This window comes from Marmota marmota, unplaced genomic scaffold, assembly GCF_001458135.2.
Source record: "Marmota marmota marmota unplaced genomic scaffold, marMar, whole genome shotgun sequence".
NCBI lineage: Eukaryota > Metazoa > Chordata > Mammalia > Rodentia > Sciuridae > Marmota > Marmota marmota.
This window is the reverse complement of record NW_026000026.1, coordinates 73,407,801-73,421,228: the sequence shown is the minus strand read 5'-3', so window position 1 is coordinate 73,421,228 and position 13,428 is coordinate 73,407,801. Positions and strand designations below refer to the sequence as shown.

The window sequence follows — 13,428 nt, the reverse complement described above, 5'->3', positions numbered from 1 at the left end:
CTCTAGAACTTTTCCCCATTTTTGTCCATAAAATGCTCACATATATTTTTAGGAATATACTGAGTAGGATATGAAAGAAAGAGATTTCATGTGCTGAAAACTGACCCATGACCAGTTTTTTTTTTTAATATTTACAGAATGAGTCTGTTAAAATTAGAAAAATTTGTTTTAGCAATCAACAAATGCAAGCCAAAAAAATTAAACACTAATCTACAGTAAAAGGTGCTACACAAGAGACATTTATTAATGTTCTGTTGTATTTACAGTTTTAATATAGCAAACCAAGGTGAATTACCACTTGGGCAGAAAGCACACCATTCTACATTTATAACGCATCAGTTTCTGCTAACACATTGTAAAAGCAAGTAGTACAGTATGTTAGGGATCATCTCAAAAGTTCCAAGCTAATTCTTTCTTTGCTCTTAGTACCTAATCCTCTGGGACTCTAATTATACAGTGTCAAGAATTACATTTTAGTAATTAAGTTGCATTTCTTCTTACACTTTCTATTTTATACAGTGACAATACCTTTAGAATTCCTTAGGTACACACCACATAACAATAAGGTACTGCAAAAATTCAAATACAGACCATAAAAATTAATATTTATTTATCAATTAAGAACATACTTTTTTGACCACACCTTAAATGTATTTTTGTACTATAATTTTGCTTCCAGGTGTTCACACACAGTACAATAAATTTCTAGATTAATTTTAACAGCAAATATGGATTATGTGCAGAAATGCAGTCATAACAAAAAATTTAACTTTTGAGAAAACCCCTTTAAAATAGCCAGCCTTAAACATATCTTACACTAAAATCTTTTAATTCCAAATTTTCTTTGAGATGGAGGATGACTAAAGCAAGACTGCCCCCTACTGACTAAAGGGACATGGCTCCATGCTATTTAAAATGACTACAAACAATACATAAGGCATTATTAATACATCACAGACTTGATTGCAAGAGCTTTTTCAAACATTAACCACTAATGATTCAATGATTACAGAATTTTGCATTAACTATTAAAATTTTACACCTAGGAACAAATAGAGAGAAATGATCTTTTCAACAGTACTTTATTTTTTAAAGCAGGTGATTATTCCTCTGTGTTCTGCGTCTTGATTCACTTCCTGCAGGTGTTCTCTTGCTTCTTGAGAGAGAATTCATAAATGCAGGAAGGCCTTTGCCAGAAAACATCTGCCAGAGAAGGATATTGAATATTGAAACTCTAGTTAGCTTGTTATTTTGGCTGAGAGAAGGATGTAGTCACAAAAGAAAGCAGGATGTTTGGAGACACGAGAAGTGCATTTTAACATAGTTTTCAGATTACTATATAATGACATCATGGTATTCAATAAACATTCAATTTTTAGTCCTTAACATTATCAAGGCCTCAAAAACTAGAAAGAACTGGTCTGCTTTCTCTAAAACCCTTTGAGGGTAGGGGTTTCTCTCTTCTGTTCTAACAAAAGAACAGAATGAAGTAACAATTCATTCTACCTTTAATCCTGTCAGGAATGACTAAAACTTAGAACAGAATTCACATGCTCAAGTAATCTTCCTAACACACCTGAGCTACTGTTTACCCAGACAATTCTGTCAATCTCACTTCCATTGAGGATGTTGATGATATCATGCTATATTTAAACAGACCAAGGCAAAATTTTAAAAACACACTGTAAACTCACAATTTCCATAAATACTTTTTAAAAATAAATTTTATAAAAAGCCAAAGTATTCTGGGGGTTTCTCTGAAAATAATAAATATATGTAATCCTGAAATATTTTAGGAAAGTTATATATGATTGAAATATAGGCTATCCAAATGTCTTCTTTGATATAAGGAGAGTAACTAAGAACAGAGTAGGGACGAAGAGCAGGAGAAGAAGATTAACATTTAACAGGGATGAGAGGTGGGAGGGAAAGGGAGAGAGAAGGGAAATTGCATGGTAATAGAAGGAGACCCTCAGGGTTATACAGTGGAGGAGGTAGAGAGAGAGGAGGGGAGGGGAGGGGAGAGGTGGGGAGGGGGGAGGGTGGAGGATGGGAAAGGCAGCGGAGCACAACAGACACTAGGATGGCAATTTGTAAATCAATGGATGTGTAACTGATGTGATTCTGCAATCTGTGTATGGGGTGAAGGTGGGAGTTCATAACCCACTTGAATCAAAGTGTGGAATATGATATGTCGAGAAATTTGTAATGTTTTGAACAACCCACAATAAAAAATAAATAAATAAATAAATAAATAAATTATGGAATCAGCCTAGACACCCTTCAATAGATGAATGGATAAAGAAAACTTGGTATATACACACAATGGAATATTACTCAGTCTTAAAGAAGAATGAAATAATAGCATTTGCCTGTAAGTGGATGGAGCTGGACAATATCATGCTAAGTGAAATAAACTAATCCCAAAGGAAAAAAAAAAAGAAATATAGGCTATCAGAATAAAGTCAATAGTGCCCCTCTCACCTTTTTTGGTGGTATTGGGGTTTGAACTCAGGGCCTTGCTCATGCTGGGCAAGCACTCTACCATTGAGCAATATCCCCATCCTGTTTATACATTTTGTTAAATGCCCGTTTTAATTTAATACTTTGAGGCAATTCCATACTGGCATAGCAAATTGTTCTGATTCTCATGGAAATAACTTGGGAAAAACTACCAGTTACTCCCTATTTTAATGCTAAAAGACAAAACACTAAAGAGATAACATTGATTAATTTAATAAACATTTATTGAGAAACCACTTCTAGTACCCAGAACCAAGTGACAACTTAATGGGATCAACTGACAATTGGATGGGCTCATACACAGGCCTTTAGTTTACCTTTCTCTCTCCATGTTACTATAAAAGCCACAGGAACTCCACCCCAGGCACTTTTTAAAATATTTTGCTTAGATTATTGGATACATCTTTAAAAGGCTGTCCAAATGCAGACAAGGTACAATACTGGAGGAAATTAACATAGCTTTTAAAAACCATCAACATTTTTCCAAACTCCAAATTCAGTTAATATTCAGTAAACCAATGATACTGACTACAAGAGCAACTGTTATTTAGATTAAGAGACATAAAAGATTTGAAGATCTCAGAATATACAGAGACATCAGAGAGACAAGGAATTATAAGGAACTATAAAAACCAAGAAGAAAAAAGAAAATTGGCAGACTGTTACCAAATGGAGGCTTTTGTAACAAGGCCAGACTCATTACAAACCAAAGTGATTTCTGTTTTATCCATTTTGATTAATGATGAAAACTAATGAAACAATGCCTCTTAGGTCAAAACACTAGTTTGCAAGAACATTATGATAGAGTACAGGCAACATTTGTTAGTTCATGCTACTTCATCAATAGCCTCAACTGTTAAACCACTTTAACTCATGCAAAGATAAAGCCTGACACTCAACAATCATTTAAAATCCCTAAGAGGCTGGGAGCAGTGGCTCATGCCTATAATCCAGCTACTGGGAAGGCCAAGGCAAGAGGATCACAAGCTCAAGGCAGTTTGGGCAATTTAGTGAGACCCTGTCTTAAAAAATTAATAAAGTGTTGGGGCTGTGGCTCAGTGGTAGAATACCTACCTTCCTAGCAAGTTCAAGTACTTAAATTTATCCCCAACACCACACACCAAAATAAACAAAAACATCCCTAAAGAGGACCTAGATAGGTTACCATAGGTAATCTCAATAACCGTACAAACTCCAAATGAAAGATTCTTCTAAAAGGCACTGCTGTCTAAGACCCAGAGGCATGTTCACATCCACTTGACTAGCAGTATCACATAAACACTGGTGGACTACATGAGCTGAAGGACAAACAGATCTTGAAGACTGTGGATATCATTATACTAAATTATGATCTGACCACTTTGGAAACAAAAGGGATCCAAAAGCCTATACATCATTTAACTGAAGAAGGAAGACAACCAAACCAGTTCTTACGTATGTTTGTGAATTTTTAAAAATAGAAAATCCACTGTAAACACCATTGGCACTGTCTTGCCACTCAAAACAAGAGTCCATTAAATCAAACTTTACCTTGAGAAGAAATTCCTTTAATAAAATGAGAGGTATTAAAGGAACTGGAAGAGGTGAAGTGTGTGCTATCATATAGAAAAAATTAAAATATTTGTTCCCTCAGGTATAGCTTACCAAGATAAAGGAATCACTTACAAAAGGGCCCTAGCTCATTAATGCCAGGGCTTAAAGACAATTTTCCTTCTATTTCAAAAGACTTCTAAATACATTATACTTCATATGTACACGTGCTTTTGGTACAACACAAACAGTGTTAGATATAATCAACTAAGTTACTACCTTATAGTTACTGTAGCGTATGCCTCATTTACCTGGCAGCATCAGAGAAGGTAGTGGTCCATAAAAATGTACTTTTCAGTGAACATAGTACATTTATTTTTTATTTTTTAAACAGTGCTAGGGATCAAACTCAGGGAGGTCTCTGCATCCTAGGTAAGAGCTCTACCACTGAGCTACATCCCCAGCCCTGAACAGAGTAAATAAGTGTGAGTAATTTTTATTTTTTACCATATCAAGTAAAGATGTTTTTAAAAGGTATGCTTCTTTTTGAACAACAATAAGGAACATTTGCTTCCTCTCAGTCACACAGTAGATGACACTGTGTCCACCTTTAGCAGTTTCTTCTGGTTTTTGTTATCAAGTGGGAAACCAGTTAAACTGAGGTAATTAATGTACCTTCCCTGCCGGCCTTCCAGAGCCTCCATGGGCTCTAATGGGGTACTTGACAGGACTACATGAGTGTCAATAGGCTTTTGTAACATCTGCTTTGGTCTCTGGGGGATCATTTCCAGGTTGGTTTTTTATTTTGGGTAGCCAAAACTGAAAAGTCACTACTCTACTCTCCTCTAGTAAAATGCTGAATCTTAATACAGTGTGGAAGGTGTGTTATTTTTCTGCTATGATTATTTTTAAAATTTTAAATTTCCTTTCTGTGGTCTTTCTGACAAAAAGAAAGCCTATAGTTAGCTTTTTTTTTTTTTTTTTCTTTTTTCTTGAGGGGTGGGGATACCAGGTATTGAAGCTAGAGGTGCTTAACCACTGAGCCACATCCCCAGCCCTTTATATTTTGAGACAGGTTCTCACTAAATTGCTTAGAGCCTCACTAAATGGCTGAAGCTGACTTTGAACTTGTGATCCTCCTATCTCAGCTTCCCCAGTCACTGGGATTATAGCATGTGCCACAGCGCCTGGCTATAGTTAGCTTTTTTTTTTTCCATTTACACATTTTATTTGGAAATGTTTACACAAGTACAGAGAAACTAAATTTTTGAGATAGTGGATGCTATTAGATTATCAGTTTATTATAAAAGAGACATGGAAATTATTTACATGATGAAAGATTTCAGAGCTTGAGTGGAGTGGGCAGCTTCATAGGACGCCATTTCCACAGAGATTCGTTTCAGTCTACCTACTTTCCAAGAATGTCTCCATCTCTAAATAAGAAATAATCCTTGTCATCTAGAATTACTTTGGTGCCTCCATACTTTGGGAGAACTTTACCTCCAACCTTCACGCTAACTAGCTGAATCTCTCTACTCTTTCCTTTAGAGCCTGATCCCACAGCTACTACTGGTGCTTGCAAAACTTTTCCTTGAAATTTTTCTGGAAGCATAATGCCTTCTTTGGTTACAGTTTCAGCTGCACTCCTTTCAACCAATACTCTGTCAAAAAGTGGAAGAAACTTTCTAAATACTTGTCCAGCCATGACTCTGCACCATCGCAGCTCGGACTTCACTCTTGGTTAGCTTTTAACAAGTGATAGTACCATCAAAGAAAGCAGGAGTCAATAAAAGAAAAGCTTTTTCACTTGATGGGTTTCCAGTACATCTTCTAACTAAATTTACTCTGAACTAGAGAAAGAAAGCTATATGCATTTGGATCTGAATGGAAAGTTCTTATCCATCCCCTTCAATGGACAAAGGACATTCAATCCCATGGTATGTTATGGCTTTTCAGGCTCCCTCTGGAGATCCTGAGAATTAATAAGAACATCATTAGAATTCTAAACGCTACTTTAAGTCCCCAAAACTCTTACTTTGAAGTTTTGAATCCTCTAAGTATGTTAAGAATGATTTTCAAATCAACTAGGATGTCAATGCTGGGCAGAAAAAGTAAACAAATGCTATCATGCCCTCTACTGGGGGATATGAATTTACTATACATAAATTTTTTTTCTTGCAGTGCTAGGCATTGAACTCAGGGCCTTGTATATGCTAGGCAAGTATGCTGTGCCACTGACCTATTTCCCCAGAGCTGAAGCACTGTCAACAGTCCTGATTTCAAACAAGCTCCTCAACAGTTCTCACAGCATTATTATCAAGGACTGCCCGCTTCATATCATAACCCTAAAGACTTTTATTTTTATTCATTCATTCATTTATTATTTAATTATTTATTTTATAGCCCCAAGGGGCTATATCCCCAGCTCTTTTTTTAATGGTGCTGGGGACTGAACCCAGGGCCTTGTGCATGTGAGGCAAGCACTCTACCAACTGAGCTATATCCTCAGCCCCTCCCCAGCTCTTTTTACTTTTTAAAATTTTGAGATAGGGCCTCACTAAATTTCTGAGGCTGGCCTCAAACTTGCTATCCTCCCATCTTAACTTCCTCAGCCTCTGGAGTTGCTGGGATTACAGATGTGTTCACCATGCCTAGCTAGATGTATTGTTTTAAATTTAGAACACTCATAAAACATTTCAAATTTTTAGAAAATAAAAAAATTTTCATTAAAGTCCCTAACAATCTAGGAAATCTGACTATTTCAGGCTTTCTATGCTATTTGTTATAGATAAAAAGCAAGATTAAATGCATGCCCCTATTAAAGATTCAAATTTTTATCCAGCTGAAGAACGTAGAGAACAGAGGGGTGATGTCAGTCCACTGAGAAATTCACTGCTGCCTACAGAATTCATTGTTTAAAAGAAGAGAGAAATCTATCCCCTCTGGATCTTTTGCACAGCAATGTTTTAGGGGAAATTTGTGGTGATTTCAGCCCTGTTTGTAAAGAACCCTGTAAATGCATTAACTTTTGATCTTTGCTATGTGAGAATTAACCCCAAGGCTAACTGAATATTATAATCAGATATGTAGATGAAAGATGACAACAGTAATTGAATAAAACAGCACAGAACATCTGATAGGCCTCTTAAAGTTAGAATGTCCTAGACACAAAGACACACCACAGGCCTTAGGGCCCAAGCCAGTGTTAATCCATGTCCAGATTTTGTGACCATAATCAAATTCATAACATGCTACACATTTTTAAACATGTAATATTAAGATTGTCCCTTTAAAAAAAATAAACACAAAGTACATAATCCCTTGGAGAAATAACTTTAACACAGTTTAAGCCATCTGTTACTTACGTACGTATATTTAATTCTACACGTAAAATGTTTAATACAGTATCTGACACATGGAAAACTTTATAATGGTAAGATTATATCACGCTTGAAAAAAATTTTTGTTATATTCAAGAAGGTATAATCATATTATTCTCTTGCTTAAAAGCTTTTAACACTGCCTCATAACCTGGCAAATTAAATACAGTACTTAATTTTCTTGAAGCTTACACCATATACCTGAGACCACCATAAGCCTTTAAAACTGAGAAACCCACTCTTAGTACATCATTACCTACATAAACTATGATACCAGACAGCAAATACAAACTCATGTTCTCATGGGCTTAGCTTGCACCCAGTTAACATGTCAGTAGGTTAAAGGGCAGCTCTATGAACTTGATGCTTCCCTTTGTGCATGTGAGGCAAGCACTCTACCAACTGAACTATATCAGTTGAAAATGGGCTTAATACTCAAGATCGTTAAGAACACTGATTGAACCTGTTTTCTAGTCTCAACTCTTTATACTCCTTTATGTTCCCATTGAGCTGCTGTCATTTGTATTTCCTTGCCTCTATTTCTTTTCTTTTTTTTGGCAGGGGTGTGTGGCACTGGGGATTGAACTCAGGGGCACTGGATCACTGAGCCACATCCCCAGCCCTATTGTGTATTTTATTTAGAGACAGGGTCTCACTGAGTTGCTTAGTGCCTTGCTTTTTCACGGAGACTGGCTTTGAACTCTCGATCCTCCTGCCTCAGCCTCCCAAGCCTCTGGGTCCCTGCCTCTATTTCTGCTCTGTACTCTGCCTTAAGTGACTCTGAAATTCGTTCCCACGCTATCCAAATTTCCACTTGCTAAAACTCTGTCATTTAACATTTGTCACTACTGCTACACACATATTGTTGTAAACCTTGTGTACTGACCTCTGAGTGGTACTCAACATTCCTCTCTTATCATCCACACAGCTCCCAAAAACCCAAGGAATAGAGTCACGAGGGCCTAGATTGTCTTACCAGAGAGCTTTATCTGGTATATTCTTTTCCCAAGGTTCCCTATCTCTTCCTTTAGGTAGCTCTGTCTGTCTACCGCTGTAAGATGGAGTCAGCCTCTTGGGAAAACCATGTGTGAATCAAAGAGCTTTGGCAGGGCTTAGTCCTCCTGTTCTAAGCCAGGAGAAAGGTCCTTTCTCCCCTTCCTTCCGTGGGTTTGACTCTCCTCACCAAAACAGTGATAATATATGGGTGTGATGCGAAAGAAGGCACCAGGGAAGTTGTAAGATATAAGCCTGTTGGGCATAGTGGCACATGCTTGTAATCCCAACGACTACGGAGGCCGAGGCAGAAAGATCACAAGAACAAAGCCAGCTTCAGCAACTTAATGAGACCCTCAGCAACTTAGAGAGAGCCTGTTTCAAAATAAAAAAAAAAAATTAAAAGGACTGGGGACATAGCTCAGTGGTAAAACACCCCTGGGTCTCATCCCCAGTGGAGAGAGAGAGAGAGAGAAAGAGAGAGAGAGAGAAAGAAAAGCCTTGTTGAGCTTATTAGTAGCCCAGGCAAATGGAATTCCTAAAGTACTCTTATAGTCTCTCCTCCTCCTCTGGCCTTAGGGACTCTACATGATTAGAGAAGAGTGATTAGGCATGAAGGGTTCCCTCTGAATGCTGTCCTCTGGAACTGGAACAACACTAAGAGGATGTGGGATTCAATCAAGCAATGAAGCTTCCTGATGACAGCATTAAGACCATTCCTTCCTTGGTATAATTAAAGCATGAGATGATGTTTTCTCCTATGGCAGTTTGCTCACTTGCCCTTATCAATGTTCTTTTGTAGACCACCCCTTAATAAAGTAGAAACTACAAAAAGACAGGGACTGTGCCTTCCTTACCTTCTATTTACCCCCTACCACCAACACTTACTCTAAAACTGAATAGAAATCTTCAATGTAGCGTGATTACACTGGGATAAGAACACAACCTCCCCAACACCATCCCCACCCCCACCCCACCCCGCCCTCATACCTTTAATAAATAAAGAGAACTCTGGTCCTGGGGAGATTTGAGAAAGTTTCTGGCATCTTCCGGACTTTTGCATAATTGATAAATCCTCTGAGAAACAGGAGAAAGCCTAATTTAAAAAAGAAAAGTCAAGTGAATTTATAATTTCCATGTTAAGTCCCCATCCCAGAAATATCCCTCTTGATAGCAATTCTTTGTCATTTTTCTGCTAAAGGATATTAAAGCATGAGCAATTTCCAGAATCTCCAAAAGATTTTTTTATACCAAATTATCCATTCATCAATGAGAAGGCATAATCTCATGAGCCAAGAGTCTATTTTGCATATTGAGAATCTAATAGGTCTAAAAAGGAAAAAGAAAAGATGAGGCCAGACATTTATATTTGAAGGCCTCACTATCTACTGAGTTAAAAAAAAAAAAAAGAAAGAAAGAAATCCAAGATAATAAGTTCCAAAACAGGGAGAAGTTAGAACAGAGTTTTTCTCAGGTAAAAAATATTCTAAACTTTCTTGAGATTTTTTTGTTGTTGATGACAGTACATAAAGCTGTCCACTAGATGTCAGAATGCCTCCACCTATTACAGCATTTCTCATATTCTCTGCTATTAAGCTCTTCTTTCTCTACTCTCATTAATGCTGTTTTTGTTTGTTTGTTTGTTTTTATGACTATACCAGAGTCTACTCATTTACAGAAGTCTGCACTTCTTGAAATGGTTTGTGGGGAGGTGATGCTACCCCTCCAATGGAAACCATACACTCCTGACTCTCCTTCGGAGATGGTCCCTGAGTTTTGAGTACATTTTAAACACTGCTATTGAAAGATACATAAAGTTTACTGTATACAGTAAGCTGGGCTCCAGTTTACTTACTGACTTGTATAACCATAACCACAATCTAATTTTAAAACATGTTTCTTACTCCCCCAAACCCTGTGCCCATTAGCAGTCACTACCCTTTCACCTGTTCCCTCCTCCCTCTTTTTTATTAGTCCATCACTTTCTTTTGGACACATGTTTAAGTATACTCAGAGGTGGAAAACTTTGTACTCAGGAGAAATGATTTGGGCAATAAGCAAGAGTTGTAGTGGCTGGGCTCAGTGAATACGATTCTGTTTGGCATCAAAAGCACACAGTAGGGTTGGAGTTGTGGCTCAGTGGTAGAGCACTTGCCTAGCATGTATGAGGTACTAGGTTTGATTCTCAGCACTGCATATAAATGAATAAAGGTCCAACATCTAAAAAAATATTTTTTTTAAAAAAAGCACACAACAGTAAATTAAGGGTTACCCTTCCAAATGCTGGGATGGGCGAGGGGGGAGGCAGAGTCGTTCTAAAAGGGAGAGCATGTGACCTGTGTATGGAAGGGATAGCTACGAATCAGCTCAGATCCAACCAAAGGGTGCTGTGTGGGATGAGAATATAGACCAGTTTTGCTGGCCAACTTTTAAGAAAAGTAAAACAAAACAAACAAAAAACTCATGGATGATTTCTATGAAAAATTTTGATTTTTAAATGTTGACAACTACAAGGAAAAAAAAACAAACTGTGGTATAGCTGGACATAGTAACATAATCCCAGCAACTCAGGAGGCTGAGGCAGAAAGACTGCAAGTTCAAGGCCAGCCTGAGTAGCTCAGTAAGTCCCTGTCTCAAAATAAAAAAATTTTAAAAAGAGCTGGGGATATATCTCAGTGGTAGAGTGCCCCCTGGGTTTATTTCCCAGTATTGCAAAAATAAACAAACAAAACAAAGAGTTGAAACAAACCACAACCACAGGCTAGATGTAGTTCATGAGCTTCCAGTCTGAGACCCATGCCAAGTCCCTTGCAGAAGAAACTCCATAAAACAAGTTCTTCTCGATAAAAGTTCCAAAAATGACCAAAACATTGGGTGCAAAAGCATATAAGTATAACCAATGTCTTAATATGTTTTGCATATAAGAAAACAGTACACAGCAGGAATGATCAATGATAAAGTATCATAAATCCATCTTCCATGAAACTTTTATATAAAAAGAAAATCTATCCATTAAATTTCTTTAAATAATTTATGCTGCAATCAACCAGTCTGCACACATACTTAAAAACTCTGCTTTGGTTCATTCAGGATTCGATTTAACTTTAGGCTTAGTCAGGCTTTCTTTTGAAAATACAATTTAGAGAATAAGCAAATCAAAGAATTATTCTCCCTAAGTTATTGTCTTATTGGTAATTTTTATTATTAAACTTCTCAGTAATCAATGGAGGGGAAAAAAAATCACTTTCTCTCTCTTCAATTACTGGAATTCCAATGACCAACAGCACAGTGAATGATGCTGCTTGCAGAAAAGGACAGGGAATAAAGTGATAAATGACTTGTATTTTCTATGTAAAATTTAGGGTCAGCAACACATGACTCTGTCAAACTAAGCAAAGCACGTCCTGAATCTATTAAACCTATTAAGCACCTATTGGGTATAGTCACTAGGTTGTGCCAGGTCCATGAGCAGAATACCACCAAGAATCTTTAATACAGAGGCAACAAGAGGGCCCAAACCTGGAGGTAGGAGAAAATGGTGTCACCAATGGGGAACGTGGCAATCACATCAAACAGCTGCAAACAGCCCAGCTCTTGCTTCTAAGATGTAACAACAGTTATGATGGCCTCTCTTACTGTATCACATACATTTTATTTATGAATAATGAAGAAGCCACATTAAAACAATTCACCCAGTGGGCTTGTCTATTTGTTTGCTTAGTCTTTTTTTTTTTTTTTACTTCTAAAGGAAATATTTAGAGTAAAAAAATAAAATCTTAAAACTGATAATCTGGGCTGAGGATGTAGCTCCATGGGTGCAGTGCTTGCCTTACATGCACAAGGCCCTGGGTTTAATCCCTAGCACTATACACATAAAACACACACACACACATACACACACACACACACACACACACACACACATATACCACCACCACCAACAACAAAAACTAATAGTCTGAACTACCTGGATTTTTTTTTTTAAAGTTTCCTCCCCACTATAAAATAATTCTTAAATGGTAAACTAAAGAATTCTAGAAAACCAATAACAGTCATTTCAGAAGTTATGTCTAATAAGGCTATCCATTTCTGTTGTCTACTGAGATCTAACCAAAAATGAACTACATACACTCAGGAGTTTAATACACGGCTGAGTTTGTGAACACTTTGTGGCAATAACAGGGAGGAAACTCCACAGATTATCCAGTCTTCTCATGAATAATGCCCTACTGATCAAATGGGGAAGAAGTATCCATAAATGGGTTAAGAAAAACCACTACAGACTCATCATTAACATGCACATTACTCTGATGGTGACAACAGCCTAATCTTTAAGAAAGAAACATTTTCAAAATTATACTTTTAATGGATAATTATTATATTGCTATGTAATAAGTGAGATGATGGTTTACTAAAAGTAATTTTACTTGTAAAATTTAACATAAATTTTTCTCTCCTTTTCTTATATTAGAAGTGCTTACCTAAAACCAGGAACACCCACCAGAGCCAGTACTGACCATCAAAGTATCCAGGGAAATAGGTGGAAAACTAAAAAATAAGGAAAACACTTTATATCAGCTTAACAAATACAATTTTACCCAGTAATTTAATGGCGCATAATATACAAGGCATTTGTTAAACCACTGCTGACATTTAGCCCTTATAAAAGTTTAGAAAGTGCAAGTTGAGGGGATGTAGCTCAGTTGGTAGAGTGTTTGCCTTGCGTGCACAAAGCCCTGGGTTCAATCCCTAGCACTCCCCCACAAAAAAAAAGGCAAGTTGAAGTATGTTAATGTGTTACTGATTTGAAATGATCTGATAAATGTAAATCTATTTCCTTTCATGAAAAGCAGTCCTTTTATAGCTTTAGTTTTATGGCCTCCTTGTTTTTGTTTTTTGTTTCGTATTATTATGGGCCAGGATGTGCAATGACCAAACAGACTTCATTTGATCCTGAGACTCCATATCATGTAAGAAATGCTTCTCCTGTGGGAAAGCCCCA

The 13,428-nt window shown here is 37.0% G+C and overlaps 2 protein-coding genes and 1 non-coding gene across 3 annotated transcripts in view; 1 reads left to right on the top strand and 2 right to left on the bottom strand.

Moving 5' to 3' along the window:
- Positions 1-211: 211 nt before the first annotated feature.
- The window catches only part of Ndfip1 (Nedd4 family interacting protein 1), a 29,922-nt gene continuing 16,705 nt past the window's right edge, over positions 212-13,428 (bottom strand). The window contains exons 6-8 of the mRNA XM_015498946.1: positions 12,908-12,974; positions 9,417-9,522; positions 212-1,203 (exon numbers count right to left, since the gene is read on the bottom strand). Of these exons, the coding sequence (XP_015354432.1) occupies positions 9,419-9,522; positions 12,908-12,974 (171 nt within the window). The 3' untranslated portion in view covers positions 212-1,203; positions 9,417-9,418. The remainder of the gene's footprint in view (positions 1,204-9,416; positions 9,523-12,907; positions 12,975-13,428) is intronic.
- LOC107142237 (10 kDa heat shock protein, mitochondrial-like) lies at positions 5,058-6,525 on the bottom strand. The gene has a single exon (XM_048811716.1). It carries the CDS (start codon positions 5,756-5,758, stop codon positions 5,462-5,464), a length of 297 nt encoding a protein of 98 aa, XP_048667673.1. The 5' UTR covers positions 5,759-6,525; the 3' UTR covers positions 5,058-5,461.
- Trnaa-ugc lies at positions 13,115-13,187 on the top strand. The gene has a single exon. It is a non-coding gene; the product is annotated as a tRNA-Ala (tRNA).